Genomic DNA, 16,610 nt, shown 5'->3' with positions numbered 1-16,610 from the left:
TGATCCTAAAACACAGTAATATTTTAGGCATATCCTATTAGAGACATAATACCCCAATATAGACATCTTCTTTCTGGAGATGGTGGAATGTAGTCTGACTTCCCAGAAGGGACCAGCAGCATTCCAGAGGACCGAGAGACAGCAAAGATAGATAGTTTGATTGGGAGAAAGAAGATTAAGATGGCCCCGCCCTAGAATTTCTCAGGAAATATCCTTAATGATGCAAGCAGTTGCTTTAGTTTGGGAAGATTTTTGCTTATAGATGAGGAACGATAAAGGAAGTTGCTTTGAAAAATCTCTCTTGTTTTTTTGGAGCCTGACACCCAATTCATATATGCAAGCATCTGCACTTGCACAGAGGCCAACAGAACATTCCAAGGAACAGGAATTCTGTGCATCTTTCCAACCAGATGACCTGCTCTGACTGATGCAATTGGTTCATGCTGAAATTGTGTAGGCATGGGCAGAGATGAAAAATTGCATAAATCTTCTAGTTATTTAACCTTGCTGCCCCTATGTGCATTCCAGGATAGCAGAGTAATGCAGCTTTTTTTCCTGTATTTGCTACATGAGTGGATATTTTTTTGTAAAAAAAAGTACATTGCACAAAAACATTTGAACCAACAGATGTAGCGAATTATCACCTTTGACAGCTAGCACGGCTGTTGAAGTAGCGAGCCCAGCGCTGTTCTCTATTTTGCAGACATATTCACCAATGTCAGCACTCTCCACCTGGCTGAAAGTAAGTGTCGCTATGTTGTTCTTGAAGTGCATTTTGTAAGCCTGAGTGGATCTAAGTTTGGTATCTCCTTTGTACCACGAGACTTTGATTTCTGGAGTTCCAGCTACTTGGCATCGTAAAGACAAAGGCTCTCCGATGATCACTTCCACCCTTTCCAATTCCTTAACAAAGTAAGGTGGCTCTGCAGCAGAAATTAACACCACAGTAAGTACCCAGGTTGTTAAGATATACCATAAAATTAATATAAGAGTATCAATATGAGTAGTTACTCAAGTCAACAACGCACCTAAGATTGATACCAAGGCATGGCATACATCCTCCCCAGCATCATTTGTAACTTCACATGTGTATTCTCCTTCATCTTGTCTGCTGCTATTCAGGATTTCCAGGATGCCTGATTTTTCTGTTGTGGTTATATTACATTTTGGAGACTGTGTGAGTTTTGAGCCATTCTTCTTCCATGTCACCAAAAGTGGAGGGGTTCCACTGAATGTGCTTTCTAGAATAATGGAGTTGCCGTGCTCCACGCTGAAATCGCTCAGTTTCTTCACAAATACAGCTGGTTCTAAGAGAGTTTGCAAGAATGGGTCACGTCAAAATCTGTCACACACATATGTGAATATGTGCACGCACATATTTAAGTATATGCCTGCTGCAATAGCTATAAAGAGTAGTTGGAATAGATTAGCGAAGGTAAGGGAATAAGAAATAATAATAATTATATTTGGGTTTGCGGAAATACCATCCCAAGAAAACATATACTGACATTTGAAAGAGACATCTATAACAGCAGAAAAAGAAAGAGAGAGAGAGGAGGAGAGAATGAGAGTAATGGGGGAAGGAAGAAAGAGGTAAGGAGAGGAGAGTGGAAGGGAGAGAAAGAGAAGGAGAGTGGGTAGGAAGGGGAAGAGGAAGAGTAGGAGTAGGAGTAGGGGAGAGGTAAGGGAAGAAGGAAGGGGAAGGAGAGGAGGAAGGAAGGAAGTAGAGAAGAAGGGCGGGAGAAAAGAAAGAGAAAATAAGGTGATGTTACAACAGGTGGAAGGGATGGTAAATGAACCAACACAAACTGTATATTATAATATATTAAATGGAATAATGAATGTATAAGAATGCAAATGTAAAGAATAACAATTATGTGAATGTATACGTAAAATGGTATGTAAGAGAATAAAAAATAAAAAAAGATACAAAGAGTAGCACTTAAACAAACCTTTCACAAAAAGATGTGTAGTACAAGAACAACTGCCAGCATCATTAGTAACAAGACAGGTGTAATCTCCAGTCTGGAGAGGTCCTACTTCGAACAATTCCAGTTCTGCAGTTGAATCTGTCAAGAGGGTGTTGCATGTTTTCCCAGGGACAAGCTCCCTGCTCCCTTTGAACCAGTTCACTTTGAATGGAGGAGTTCCTCTGATCAGGCTCCTGAATGTCACACTCTTCCCTGGTAAAACCTCCAGTGGATCCGGTGTCTTTGCAAAAGAGGGTGGTTCTAGGTTCACACAATGTTAAAAGTGTTAGTAGCTATGTCAAGTAGGTGGAATATGGATGAAATAAAGATGCCAAGAATACAAGAGAAATCTACAGAAGAAACACCCAAGAGCCAGTGGCTTGGCTTTCCTATACTGACCTTGTACTGTCAAAAAGGCACTGCATTCGTCAGACCCAGCTACGTTGGCAGCGGTACAGGTATAGGGACCTGTGTCAGAGGTATCTAGAGCATTCACTTTCAAGCTACAGACATTATCTGAAAAGCTGGTTTCATATTTATCCCCACTGAAAATCTCATCGCTTCCATAAAACCAAGCCACGGTCATAGGTAGTGATCCAGCCACTTTGCACTCCAGAACAATGGAAGAACCCAGCACACCAAAGGTTTCTTTCAATCTTCTTATGAAAGAAGGTCGGATGAGGTGTTCTGTTTGGGTAAAGTCACCAAAAGACATGTTTTAAGAGAAGGAAGACATATCTAGAAGAAAGAAGACGGCAACTGAGAAACGAGTCTAACCTGAAACATCCACGGAGGAAGTGCAGCTGCTTTTCCCCACTTCATTTTGCACTTCAAAAGTGTAAAGCCCCCGGTCATCCATGTCTGCAGAAAGGACTTTAAGTGTGGCTACTTTATTGGAAAAAGTAATCTGGTGTTTACGGCTGTTGGCCAGCTGTCTTCCATCCTTAAACCACTTGGTGATTAGCTCTGGAGTCCCACCCACGGTGCACTCCAAAGTAAAAGCACTGCCAGCTGTAGCTATCATTGGTTCAGACTTTTCTAGGATCACAGCGGGTTCTGGAGGAAGGGAAACAACCAGTTACACAATTGAGACTGGTAGAATCGCTTTCTGCCATGACAAAGAGAGTCAGGATTTATTCTGTAGGAGGGGGTAGAAGCCAATACCAACCTAGAACTTTCAAGTATCCAGCACATTCTCGCATCCCGGCATCATTTTTAATCTGGCAGATGTATTTTCCACCACTGGCAGCTTCAGCATTTGCAATCTGAAGTGTTGCAATGTTGTCTGAAAACGAAATCTGGAGGTTTTCACTCTCTCTGATTATTTCCCCTTTGTCCTTTAGCCACAAAACAGAAATGGGATGGGAACCTTCCACTACAGCTCGTAAAGCAGTGGGTTCCCCTGTGTAGGTGAAGGTGTCACTCAGTTTTTTAATGAACCGTGGCGGTTCTTTGAGAAAAGATAATGATTCATCATAAAGAGAGAGAGAAAAAGAAAAAGAAATTTGAGAGTGAATAAGAAAGAAACTCCTGAAAAGAATTTCCCCCAAACAACAATTTGAATGAAGACTAACCTTTGAACTTGACAGTACAAGCACAAGTGTCACTTCCCACCTCGTTGGCGGCTTTGCATTGATATTCTCCTGTGTCAGCAGCTTCAAGGTTGAGGATGTGAACACTGGCACTGAAGTTCTTCACTGTAACTTTGAATTTCTTGCTGCCTCTAATCTGCTTTCTGTCTTTGAACCAGGCAACTTCAAATGGTGGTGTGCCTTCAAGTTCGCACTGAAGGATAACATCAGTGCCCTTAAGGGTGTCTACAGGGCTGGGCTTCTTGCTAAAAACAGGAGGCTCTATAATGAAAGAGTTATGAGGATACATAATTGATCTTCTGGAAGAGGCTTCTTGAAAACAGAGCTGAGCATCCAGAAACAGAAGAGATATGTTACGTAAGAACTCTCCTAGCTTTCAAAAATGCTGCATATATCCCACTTCACTTTGAAGATGTTTCTAAATCCAAACCTGTAAAGTCCTGCTTGGAAACTCTGCCATCCCCTGCAAATTCTTTTTGCATGGGGAACTAAATATTCCAAATGAATATAGTTTGTAAGGTTGGGTGCATGCCCACACATATCTTTTAATATGGATTATGATGGATGACCTGACCATAGTCAGATCTCCTATTCTCAATTTCCATTCTCCGAATCTCCCATGCCCAAGAATATCTTACAGACTTCCTTCCTATCTCCATGAGATGTAATTTAAAACAAAAACAAAGGAATTTCCCCCCTCCTCTCGATCTATTATTGTTGTTAACATTTAAGTTGTTGTCTAACTATAGAATGTTGCTAAGAGGTGATAGATAAACAGAATGCAGGTTTATTAGTGGGCAGAGATAACTAAAAGGCAGCCCTCCTACTCATGTCACTCAGATGTTATATTCTCTCCCACTCTTTCATTCAGCCACCTGTTGGTCTCTGTCAATTTCTTAGGTGCTCATTAAACATATCCTGAGCACAGGATAAAGCTTTTTTTTTCCTTACAGAACCTGATCGGACCTCCTTTTATTACTCCCTGCTACTACAGTTTTGGATCTTCTGAAACTGGCAATGACAGACAAAGCTAGAGGGTCCTACTCTTGATCTAACATGAGTATTTGGTCTGGCACATCAATGCCTCCAATGCATTCTCTACCATTGGGAGATGTCCCCCAATCTCTAACGCATCCTTCTCCAATCTAGTGCCCTGCAGATTTAGTGGAGTCCAATTTCCAGAATTTATAATCAACTGGCAAAGAAATTGAAAGAACTGCAATCCAAGGCTTCTTCAGGGCACCAGTTCCGTACAAGATGAACTAAAGCTTTTAGAGCACAAAAGGATGTAGAATGAAGTACAGAGGATGCAAGACTTTGGAAATAGTAGCTTCTAACCTTTTACTGTGACTACTGTACTGCAGCTCACAGTGCCAGCAGAATTAAGAGCTTCACAGATGTAATCACCGCTGTCTTCGAGGGTGGCACTAACAATGACGAGGACTGCTGTACCGTCACTGAAGCTCATATGGTATTTTTCACTAGCATGGAGTTCTTGGTCATTCTTATACCATGCAATCTTGATTTCTGGGGAGCCAATGACTTTACAGTCAAGTTGACATGAGTCACCTTCCTTCACCATTCTTGAGGCTTCGAGCTTCTTTACATATTTAGGAGGTTCTAAGAAGTCAGATGGAAAGTAACATTTAACTACATGATGTTCTATGCTTTGAATAAGACCCATTGGTAAGTTCCACAATATTAAAGAAAAAAATAAGTTTAAATGCCAAGAGTGCAAGAGCTGAGATAGATTATCCATATTTGGCAAAGGTACTTAGACATAAGTAGAAATTTATTCGGTTTACTACTAGCTGTGATTGCACAAGTTGACTCACAGTTAGCTTAACCATAGTTTATTTAAATCAATTTTCTTTATTGGCATGACACACTAAACCTTTAACTATGTAATACAGTAAACTGAAATGTCAGTGGCTAATTTGTGGTTCTTGCAAATGCAGCTTAATAGTTTTATATTTCTATATTGAGTGCTTTATAACTATTGTTTTACTACCAGCCTGTTCATATTACCAATTTTTCACTCATTCCTATTAACTTGTCATCAGTTTGTCTACTAGTAATTATATCCAAAAATATATAATATTTTTTTTGTTTTGGAACTGAAAAATGCAGGTGTTCTTAGGCTAATGTGATAGGCTTGATGAACTGAATAGCAAGGCCAACATATACTAATACTTCTTTACCCTCCTTTCTTGCTAGTCAGAATTCAAAAGCTGAACCTTGCTGCAGTTATCCTTAAATCTCTGTAGAGAAGATGGAAGAGTAATTAGTAGCTGCCTTATAGGTCTCCAATAAGAGATTAAGATTAAGACTGAATATATATTAGAAGAGATAAAAGACAAAAAGAGATTTCAAGATACCCCGAAGAGTCTGCTTTTTTTGGAATACCATACATTCAGTTTTGATATCAAGTTGTTAGAAATAAAGACCAGTTAGAAAAAAAAACCCAAGAATTCCACTTCTGAATTTTAAAAAAAGTTTTGTTAGATCAAACCTATTAAAATTCCAATACCTTTCACATTAAGCTGAGCTGAGCAAAAGTCTTTGCCAACTTCATTGCTAGCCTGGCAGGTATACTGTCCAGAATCTCCTTTGCCTACTCTCATAATCCTAAAGTGAGCAGTATTTTCTACAAATGTAATTGCATAATTTCCTCCTGTCCGGATCTCACGGCCATCTTTTGCCCAGATAACATGTATAGGGTGGGTTCCAGTCACATGACATTCAAAGTCAACACCTTGTCCCACAGCAACATCTCTGGATTCAGGTGTGATATCAAACAAGGGAGCTTGTTTGGTTTCTGAAGATTAAAAGGAAGAAGAGATTGTTGTTGTTTCCTTTTGAGTCCATATGAAATAAGTATTGTAACATTGCTTTTGAAATCAGAAAGAATACAGGACAAAGTTGAAACAAACCTGTAACTCTGAACCTAGCATTAGAAGTAGCAGTCCCAACAGGGTTGGTAGCTGTGCAAGAGTACTGCCCAGCATGGGCCATGTCAGTTTGCAAAAGATGAAGGGTTGCCACATTATCAATGTAAGAAGTTTGCACATTGAAGTCATCTCTTAAAGGTACACCATCCTTATACCAAGTGACACTAATAGGTTCAGACCCATTTAGGCGGCAAATAAATTTAACTGGGAAGCCAATGGTTTGCTCTGTATCCTTTAATTTCCTCACAAAAGAAGGTGGACGTTTTCGTTCTGTAAAATAACAAGCATGCAATCAAGATGGGGAGGTGAAATCCTTTGTCAGAGAGTGCAAGACTGATAAATCTGCAATTTTTAGGCAATTCGGAATGAATTTATCACCTTGAACGGTCAAGAGAGCATTTGAAGAAGCAGATCCAACACTGTTTTCAGCTTTGCAAATGTATTCCCCACTGTCACTGATATCTACTTTGTTGAAGATCAACGTGGCAACGTTGTCTTTGAAATACATCTTATGCTCAGGAGTGGATCGTAATATAGTATCTCCTTTGTACCAAGATATTGTAATTTCTGGAGTTCCAGAAACTTGACATTGCAAAGTTGTATAGTCTGCAACTGATACTTCAAGAGGTCCCAGGTGTGTAATGAAAGAAGGAGGTTCTGAGAACACAAATATTCAATGTCAGCATTAAGATAATCACATCTTGGAACTACACAAAGAAATAATAAAGAGGATTTACAATGTCACAGAGACACACCTAAAGTAGATACCAATGCTTCACAAATATCTTCTCCAGCCTCATTTTCCACCATACAGGTATATTCCCCTTGGTCATCCTTTGTACTATTAAGTATTTCCAGAATGCAAGATTTTTCAGTTGTCGTAATGCTGCACTTATCAGATTGGCTTACAATGACTCCATTCTTCTTCCAGGTAACTGAAATTGGGAGGCTACCAGTGTACCTGCTCTCTAAAATTATAGATTTTCCTGGTTCCACACAGTGGTCACTCAGTTTCTTCACAAAAACAGCTGGCTCTGGAGAGCAAAAAGAACTCCGTTGTGAGACAAAATGTTGTATAAACGTTAAAAACAAATCTCAGAGTAAACAATTGCTTTTGTTTTCTAAATTTACCAACCTTTAACAAAAAGGTGTGTTGTACAAGATGCTTTGCCTGCTTCATTGCTCACAATACAAGTGTACTCCCCACTCTGTGATGGTTCCACATCGAATAACTCTAGATCTGTGTCTGAATCTTCCAAATAGACGTTACATTTATCACTCGGTACCAGTTCAGTGACTCCTCTAAACCAGTTAACTTTAAATGGTGGAGTTCCTCTGATGGTAGCTGAAAATGTAGCACTTCTGCCTGGTAAAATGTGCACAGATTCTGGTTCCTTCGCAAAAGAGGGTGGTTCTAAATTTGCATTAAAGGAAACAACAGATTAGTCGATTAGTAACTAAGTTTAACAGGAACACATCTCTCCTATTCCGGAAGAAAAATGTGTTAAGGATTAAGCATTAAACAGTTTCAAGAAAGAGCTAGTCAACTACTAACCTTGCACAGTTAAAACAGCCCTGGTCTCATTGGAGCCTGCTACGTTAGCTGCTTTGCACACGTAAGCCCCTGTGTCAGATAAGTTCAGGGAAGCGATTTGCAACGTGCAAACATTGTCAGAAAAGGTGATCTGATGTTTTGGACCGCTAGTGAGCTTCTGACCATCATGAAACCAAGCAACGGTAATTGGTAGAGATCCTGCCACTTTGCATTCAAGAGCCACATAAGAACCCAGCACACCATGACTTTCTTTTAGTTTTCTGGTAAAAGAGGGTGGAATGATCCGATCTGTTAAGAGGAACAAAGCAAAATAATGATCCACCGGGGGGGAAAAATGGATATAATTTCTGTTGTTAAAAAAAAGGTTATGGGAAGAAGCCACGCAACTGACCTAGAACATCAACCGAAGCAGTGCAGCTACTTTTGCCCACGTTGTTCTGGACCTCAAAGGTATATAAGCCACTGTCTTCACTTTCTGAATCGAGAATTTTAAGTGTAGATGTGTTTTTGTAGAAGACAATTCTGTATTTGTCACTGCTCATCAGTTCTTTTCCATCCTTAAACCAGCCTACGGAAAGCTCAGGGGTTCCACTCACTTTGCACTGTAAGGTGCAGGTGTCTCCTACGGTAATGTTCATTGGCTCAGCCTTCTCTACAATGATAGCAGGCTCTGGAAAAAAAACACAGCAAGATCCAACTGTAAATCTCTTTTGTTTCATCGGACACAGGGTTCTTATAGCTGCAGAAGCCTAAGCTCAAAAATGCTTTTTTGTTTTGCTTGTTTCCCTTTTTACTTTAGAATTATAATTTACTGTGTCTAAGTTTATTGGCTGCTCAATTCCAGTGAAATGTGGATAACTCTATGATTGGCTTTCCTGTTCTGGAAAGTATTCTAGTATTATATTTAGGAAGGGAAATGATACCTGTTAATGGAATCTGCAGAAGCATATTAAGCAGTGGTGGGTTTCACTTATTTTTACCACTGGTTTGCGCTGTGTTCGCACACTCACTTCGAGTGTGTGCATACCTTCTTCACATGTGCCTTCTGCACATGCACTTTGCTCTTGCATGCACCTCCCCCCCCGTGCATGCGCTCAGTCTGAAAACTGTGGCTAAATAGGATGGCATAGTGCTGTGGGCCGACCTGTGATCTCCGCTACCGGTTCTCGGGAATCAGTCCGAACCAGCTGAATACCACCTCTGATATTAAGGCATCTAAACATTCTAATTCAGTAATTAATATGTTCTGGATGCAGTAACATTCATTGGTACAGTTTCACTCTGTCATAATATAGATCATCCATGGTGCTTTTCTGAGCTAAAGTTAAGATGATGCCCTAGATCAGGGGTGTAAAACTCGCGGCCTGCAGGCTGGATGCGCCACGTGCTGCCTCCGCCCCCCCTGGCTTAGCAAAGGGAAAAACAGTCCCAATACATCACGCCATGATGGCACGAGTTTGACATCCTCGCCATAGGTCAAAATGATTTTTGTAACATAATTCAAATGCTAGCAAAAAGTCAGTTAAAAATACCCCAAGAAGCTCTCAGTTCTTTTCTCCTTGTGTCTTGATATGCCTAAGCTTCTAACAAAATTTACTCTGATGTAATCATAAGCCAATCTACCCCTTCCATAGCCATATCTCCTCCCTTTTCTCCATTTCCCCCCTACACTGATTACTGATTGTACAGTTTTTTTTGGGGGGGGGGGAACAGTGGCAGTTGCTTCGCCTTTTATGCACTCCATAATGTGCCTTGCACATTAATAATTATAAATAAACATAATTATGATCACAATTTTAAAATTGTCAAGGCTCTGATACGTATCTGGACTACTCAGCTTTAAAAATAGGTCTTTTTAAAGAGACAAATCTCTGTGATTACCAACCTAAGACTGTTAAAGTAGCCATACATTCACGGGTTCCAGCATCATTGCTGACTTGACAGATATACTTCCCAGCGCTTGATGGCTCTGCTTTGGCAAGTTGTAAAGTGGCAACGTTGTCCATGTAGGTTATTGCAGTGTTTTCACTTTCTCGGATGATGTCTTCCTTGTCTTTGAGCCACATAACTGAAATAGGTTGAGAGCCTTCTACTGTTGCTTGTAGTTCTACTGGTTCCCCCACCACAACAGTTAGGCTATTTATTTTGGTGACAAATTTTGGTGGTTCTGAAGAGAAAAGAGGCAATTAGCATCAAGACTCCCAGGAACAAAACACATAAAGAAGAAGGCATATATTTTATGTTAACAAGAGATGATTACCTTTCAGTTTTACAGTACAAATGCAAGTATCACTTCCCACATCATTCTTAGCTTTGCACTGATATTCACCAATGTCAGAAGTTTCAGTATTAAGAATATGGATATTTGCATGGTAGTTTTTGGATGTGACCTTGTATTTTTTACTGCTGCGGATTTGCCTCTTGTCCTTATACCATGTGATCTCAAATGGCGGAGTCCCAGAGATTTCACACTCAAGACGAACTTCGGTGCCTTTGAGCGTATCTACTGGAGATGGCTTTCTGCTAAATACGGGAGGTTCTAGAAAGAAGAGAGAAGGCGTTTTTAAAAGATATTTATGGGAACGTTAGTCTTGCAACTATTGTGTATATAAAACCAGAGCAGTGAGAAGACTGTATCTATCATGGCACATGTTTGTCAGATGTGAATTTATCAAAGTTGGCAATCAGCATACAACTGACATTGCAATGATAATGCCAAGTCAAAAAGGCAAAGATATGCAGGAGGTGGATATTTTATGAGAAAAACTCCAGACCTCCTCTGATATGCCCAAGGTTTGATGATCATCTCCATCTTTACAATCATTGCAACTAAATCTCTTAGACCAAGAATAGCCAATGATGGGCAATATATCACTTGTCTCCCTAGTCCTCTCTTTTTGTGGCTCAGTGTCCCTAAGAAAAATAGCTAAAATATGGCAGCAAAATAGCAATTCTGAGGACATAATGACTTCCTGACAGTATAAAAGCTATAAAACCAGGATATTAGGTTCCAAGAGGACTGATACATTTATTTTTTATAACCCACCCACCCCAAATATCATGCCACCTCCATTCTCCACCGCTCCCAAAAGTTGCCCTGTCTGCCTTCATTCTCTGTAAGTAGTGCAAATGCCATAACCATAAGTTAGAAAAATCTTGCTGAGTGAAAATAAGGAACCTGTTCTGACTGAAGATAAGGTTAAGGTATCCTTATATTGGGCTCCATCTAATCTCAATGGGATTCCTCCTCTCAACCTCCCAGCTTCAGGGTGTCTTAATATTTATTTGCAGATTTTGGGAACTACAGGGAGAAGGGTTTTAGTTTGACATAGACATGGACATAGACATTGAGTAAAGAGAAGGCAGAAAAGCCCTTGCTAACCTTTTACTAGAAGCTTTGTACTGCAGCTTGCCCTGCCAGCAGGATTCTGAGCTTCACATATGTAATCTCCGCTATCTTCGGTGCTAAGATGCCTCATTTCAAGAACGGCAATAGAATCTACGAATGACATTTGGACATTTTCACTAGCATGGAGCTCAGTATCGTTTCTGTACCATACCACTCTGATTTCGGGAGAACCAGTGATTTTACACTCGAGTCGCGTGGAGTCACCATGTTTCACGATGCTGGATGGGTCAAGTCTCTTGGCAAATTTTGGAGGTTCTAAGAAGAAAAAGCCAACATTGAAAGTGGATCAATAGCAAGGAAAGGGTTCCTCCCTCTATTTACCATATATAGTAAAAGAGAAAGGAAGGAAACTTATGCTATGTAGCAGCAGGGAAAAGAAAACCCCAATTGTTTTGTGTATTTTACAATGCACAACGGAATGCAATTTAAATAAAACCTTAATCAAAAGGAAGCCTAAGAGATCTATGAAAGAAGAAACACAGAAGTTGTTAGCACACCTGTTATAACCAGTGAGGTTGTACAAGAATCGCTGCCAACATCGTTGGATATTTGGCAAGAATAATTCCCACTTTTTAAGCCATCCACTGAATAAAGATTTAAGAAACCAGTTGACCCTTCAATCCCAAATACACAGTTAGGTCCAGGTGTGAGCTCTATATCTTCTTTAAACCACTTTATTTTAAAAGGCGGTGTTCCCTTTAAAAGAGCTTTAAATTCCACTGTGGAGTCAGGAACTGCTTCTTGGCTTTCTGGTTTTGCCAGGAAACTTGGTGGTTCTAAACATTTCAAGAGACAACAGAATGGATTAGGTTTTGGCACAAGAAATGTAGACCAAAAGGCATCATCACAAAAGAGAGAAAGATGAAGAAGATGGCAAGAAGTTAAATTCTAAAGCTAGAAAACATGAAACAACATTTTAAACTAGGGTAACATACTGTTATGAAATTTAAACGGGACAAGATTTGGATTTTAAACTGTGCAGAATTGAAAAAGAAGATAGAAATCCAAACCTTTCACTGCTAAGATGGCACTACATGAGTCACTTCCTGCAATATTGGTCACACTGCAAGTGTAATTTGAGGAATCGGTCAACTCTAGGTTATTGATCTCTAGCGATATGGTGTTCTCATGGCACAAACTTCTGTATTTTGCACTATCGGATATCTCTTTTCCATCCTTATACCATTTTGCTGTAATCGGAAGTGATCCAGAAACTTTGCATTCCATACAAATAGAAGATCCAAGAATTTTACTCATTTTTGATAATTTTTTGGTAAATGAGGGTGGGATTGCTTGATCTGCCCAGAGGGAGAGGATAAAGACAAATAGTTACTCATTGCTTGTGTGCGAGCTGTTCTGTGAAAATATTTAGAAAATTTAAATGACATGCTAATTGGAGTAAAGGTAAATACAGACCTAATACAGTCACAACGGCCTCACAAGTATGGCTTCCATAATCATTCTCAACTTTCAAAGTATAGACCCCACTGTCCTCCTTCACTACAGATTCCATTCTGAAACTGGCCACATTATTGTCAAGGCTCATGGTGTAAAATCTACTGGGCATAAGCTGTTTCCCATCTTTAAACCATTTGACTTGAAGTTCTGGGGTTCCCGACACGGTACATTCCAGAGTCACTGGGTCTCTTTCAGTCACTTTAACTGATTTTGCCTTTTCTATGATCTGAGCAGGTTCTGAAGTAAGAAGCAAAACAAAAATGTGTTGAAGTCTTCCTATGCACAGTAGGCAGAAGGTGAGAATTCACATTCGAAGTAGAGATACAAAAAAAAACAACCTCTTACACACCTTGTGCTAACAGTAAAGCGAAGCACTTTTCAACTCCTGCCTCATTCTTGGCCTGGCAGGTGTATCTCCCACTGTGACTAAGGTCAACCTTCTTGACCTTCAGTTTTGCAATATTTTGCTCAAATGTAATGTGGAAGTGCTCATCGTTTTCAAGGATTCTCTCATCTTTTATCCAAGATACCAATAGTGGCTGGGAACCAGCCACGACACATTGAAATGTGGCAGATTCTTTCAGAACAGCGTGGATATTTTCTATCTTCTTAATGAATGAAGGAGGCTCTGTGGTTTTGAAGACAAGCCAAGAGAAGGTTTAAAATCATGTTGAAGAGAAAATAAAAAAGAACCCCACCAAAATCTTTCATAGATGTTGCGTCTAGTGGTGAAATTCAATTTTTTTACTACTGGTTCTGTGGGTGTGGCTTGGTGGGCGTGGCAGGGGAAGGATACTGCGAAATCCCCATTCCCTCCCCACTCCTGAGGGAAGGATACTGCAAAATCCCCATTTCCATCCCACTTCTGGGGAAAGGATATTGCAAAATCTCCATTCCCACCCCCCTCTGGGGCCAGCCAGAGGTGGTATTTGCTGGTTATCCAAACTACTCAAAATTTCCCCTGCCGGTTCTCCAGAACCTGCTGAATTTCACCCCTGGTTTCCTCCTGTACTTCCACACGTAAACTAACCTTTCAGGCTGACTTTTGTGCTACATGAACAACTTCCGCCTTCATTTGATATAACACACTGGTATTCCCCAGCATCTTGGGAATCGCAGCTCATCGTTTGAAGGGCAAACACAAATTGTTTGTCAATCATGGTATATTTTTTGCTGCTTCGAATCTCAGTGTTGTTCTTTAGCCAGATTACATCAAAGGGTGGGGTGCCCGTGACTTCGCATTCTAATACAGTGTCATAACTTTTTACCACCTCCACAGGCTTCAACTCCCTTACAAATGTGGGAGGTTCTGAATTGGAAGAAGAAAAGAAAACCGTCTTAGGGGGTGAAAAAAAGAAGGGAAATTGAACAACGGAGGTGAAAGAAGCCAGAAAGGATGACTAACCTTTCACTTTCAGTTCAGTGCTACAGCTGTTGCTACCTGCATCATTACGAGCTTCGCATATATAAGTCCCACTATCCTCCACCATGGCGTTGATGATCTTAATAGTGGCAATGTTGTCCACAAGGGAGATTTCATATTTATCAGAGTCGAATAGTTCATTCCCATCAAAATACCAAGCGACGTGGATTTTCGGTGTGCCGGCTACCTGGCATTCAAAAGTAGTAGACTGCCCTTTCCTCAAAACTACTACAGGGCTAGGCTTCTGTATAAACCTGGGTGGTTCTAAAATTTGGAAGGGGAAAAAATGCATTCAGAAAGGATATACTGAAAAACAAAATTGGCATTTTTAAGAGCGAAGAAGAAGGGCACGCCGATATCTATGCATCTCTTTCTTGCATAGGATAACCCTATGCAAAATGCAATTAATAACCACAGGAGAAAGAAAATGCCGACCTTTCACAAAGAGAGTTGTTTTGCAGGTAGTTGACCCGACATCATTGCTGATTTGACAGATATAACTTCCTGAGTCAGATAGCTTGGCTGAAAAGAGCTCCAGTACACTTGAAGTGTCATCTTTATACACTGAGCGAGAGGCTCCCGAAAGGAGTTCTTTGCTGTCTTTGATCCATTTGATTTGTAAGGGAGGCGTGCCGCTCACAAGAGTTTTGAGTTGGACTCTAGCAGCGGGTATAACATCTTGTGACTGTGGTTTCTCGATGAAACTTGGGGGTTCTACAAAAAGTGAGAAGAAAAATGCCCCCCAAAGGTCATCAATGATACCGGAATGAAGAAGATTCAAAATTAAAGAAAAATGCAAAATGATTTGCCAACAAGAAAAAGCCAGTAATCCAAACCTTTAACAGTTAAATATGCACTGCACTGGTTTTGTCCTGCTTCATTTGTTGCTTCACAAGTGTAAGAGCCACTGTCTGAACCTTCCAGCTGATTGATCTCCAAGAACGCTGTGTTATCGTGGAAAGAATATTTGTGCTTTTCACTAGCACTTATCTCCTGGCCATCCTTGTACCACTGGATGCTTATTGGATGGGACCCAGATACAATACATTCAAGGTGAACGAAAGACCCTTTAATGCTATCCATTTTCTTTAGCTTTTTGGTGAATTTAGGTGGTATGATCAGATCTATCAAAGACAGACCAAGAGAAAGAAATTAGATCAAACCCTCTATGCTTGCCCTGCAGCCTCCCCCCCAATAGAAAAGAGAAATATATTGTACACACCTAAGACATTAATGCTAGCTTTACAGCTGCTGCTTCCAACATCATTTGAAACCTCAAATGTGTATTCACCACTATCCTTCTTTTCTGTAGAGACAATCTTTAACATGGAAACTGTATCAGTAACAGTGATCTTGTATTTAGGGCCAAAGGCCAGTTCCTTACCACCTCTCAACCACTTGGCACTAATGTCTTTCGTTCCTGAAAATTTACACTGCAAAGTAGCTGGGTCGCCTTCCGTGACATCAATGGAAACGGCTTTATCAATGATTGTGGCAGGTTCTGTAATACATGCAGGAATAAATGTGAGATGTAATGTTGACTAAAGATAATGTTATGTATCCTAGAACTGAGAGTAGGCGACACACACCTTTGACAGTTAGCAAAGCAGAACATCTTTGGATGCCGGCTTCATTTTTCGCCTGGCAAAAATATTTCCCATCATGCTTCACTTCAATGCCTCTGATCATGAGAGTCGCCACATTGTTCAGAAAAGTCATTTTTGTGTTGTCATCTTCAATAATGTCATCGTTGTCTTTCAGCCATGAAATCGTTATTGGCATAGAGCCTTTAACTGTTGCCTGAAACACTATGGTGCCTCCCCGGAGAGAGCTAATGTTCTCAATCCTCTTCACAAATTGTGGGGGCTCTATTGGAAGAACAGATGTGGAGTGAATACTGATACCGTCAACAATATTAGCTTAAAAAGACAGATCTTCCAAGTAGCACTAACCTTTCAGGGCCAGTTCAGAGCTACAGACACAGCTTCCTACATCATTTGTTACCCTGCACTGGTAGTCCCCAGCATCTGAAGAATCAAACTTGAACACTTGGAGGCTAAACAATGATTTCTCAGTGGTTATTCTGTGCTTCCTGCTACTCCTCACGGGCTTGTTGTCCTTTAGCCAATATACCTCCAGTGGGGCAGTACCTAAAACCTCACACTCCAGTATTACATCGGCGTCTCTTAATACTTCCCTGGGTTCAAATTCCTTGATAAAATATGGTGATTCTAAAGTATAAGACAGAAGAG

The 16,610-nt window shown here is 40.4% G+C and overlaps 1 protein-coding gene across 1 annotated transcript in view; it reads right to left on the bottom strand.

Annotated features, from left to right (window-relative positions):
- The window catches only part of TTN (titin), a 310,344-nt gene that overhangs the window by 206,071 nt on the left and 87,663 nt on the right, over positions 1 to 16,610 (bottom strand). The window contains exons 56-84 of the mRNA XM_087705592.1: positions 16,311 to 16,589; positions 15,948 to 16,226; positions 15,581 to 15,859; positions 15,195 to 15,482; positions 14,794 to 15,072; positions 14,341 to 14,622; positions 13,966 to 14,244; positions 13,285 to 13,563; positions 12,894 to 13,172; positions 12,488 to 12,775; positions 11,975 to 12,253; positions 11,451 to 11,732; positions 10,329 to 10,607; positions 9,954 to 10,235; positions 8,460 to 8,738; positions 8,069 to 8,356; positions 7,649 to 7,927; positions 7,269 to 7,547; positions 6,892 to 7,170; positions 6,496 to 6,783; positions 6,093 to 6,380; positions 4,901 to 5,182; positions 3,545 to 3,823; positions 3,139 to 3,420; positions 2,748 to 3,026; positions 2,370 to 2,657; positions 1,953 to 2,231; positions 1,029 to 1,307; positions 645 to 923 (exon numbers count right to left, since the gene is read on the bottom strand). Of these exons, the coding sequence (XP_087561718.1) occupies positions 645 to 923; positions 1,029 to 1,307; positions 1,953 to 2,231; positions 2,370 to 2,657; positions 2,748 to 3,026; positions 3,139 to 3,420; positions 3,545 to 3,823; positions 4,901 to 5,182; positions 6,093 to 6,380; positions 6,496 to 6,783; positions 6,892 to 7,170; positions 7,269 to 7,547; positions 7,649 to 7,927; positions 8,069 to 8,356; positions 8,460 to 8,738; positions 9,954 to 10,235; positions 10,329 to 10,607; positions 11,451 to 11,732; positions 11,975 to 12,253; positions 12,488 to 12,775; positions 12,894 to 13,172; positions 13,285 to 13,563; positions 13,966 to 14,244; positions 14,341 to 14,622; positions 14,794 to 15,072; positions 15,195 to 15,482; positions 15,581 to 15,859; positions 15,948 to 16,226; positions 16,311 to 16,589 (8,160 nt within the window). The remainder of the gene's footprint in view (positions 1 to 644; positions 924 to 1,028; positions 1,308 to 1,952; positions 2,232 to 2,369; positions 2,658 to 2,747; positions 3,027 to 3,138; positions 3,421 to 3,544; positions 3,824 to 4,900; positions 5,183 to 6,092; positions 6,381 to 6,495; positions 6,784 to 6,891; positions 7,171 to 7,268; positions 7,548 to 7,648; positions 7,928 to 8,068; positions 8,357 to 8,459; positions 8,739 to 9,953; positions 10,236 to 10,328; positions 10,608 to 11,450; positions 11,733 to 11,974; positions 12,254 to 12,487; positions 12,776 to 12,893; positions 13,173 to 13,284; positions 13,564 to 13,965; positions 14,245 to 14,340; positions 14,623 to 14,793; positions 15,073 to 15,194; positions 15,483 to 15,580; positions 15,860 to 15,947; positions 16,227 to 16,310; positions 16,590 to 16,610) is intronic.

Source organism: Thamnophis sirtalis, unplaced genomic scaffold (genome assembly GCF_051295495.1).
Source record: "Thamnophis sirtalis isolate CommonGarterSnake01/CBP01778 unplaced genomic scaffold, rThaSir2_p1.2 scaffold_1, whole genome shotgun sequence".
NCBI classification, from domain to species: domain Eukaryota; kingdom Metazoa; phylum Chordata; class Lepidosauria; order Squamata; family Natricidae; genus Thamnophis; species Thamnophis sirtalis.
The sequence above is the reverse complement of the archived record's forward strand: the minus strand, read 5'-3'. Positions and strand labels throughout refer to the sequence as shown.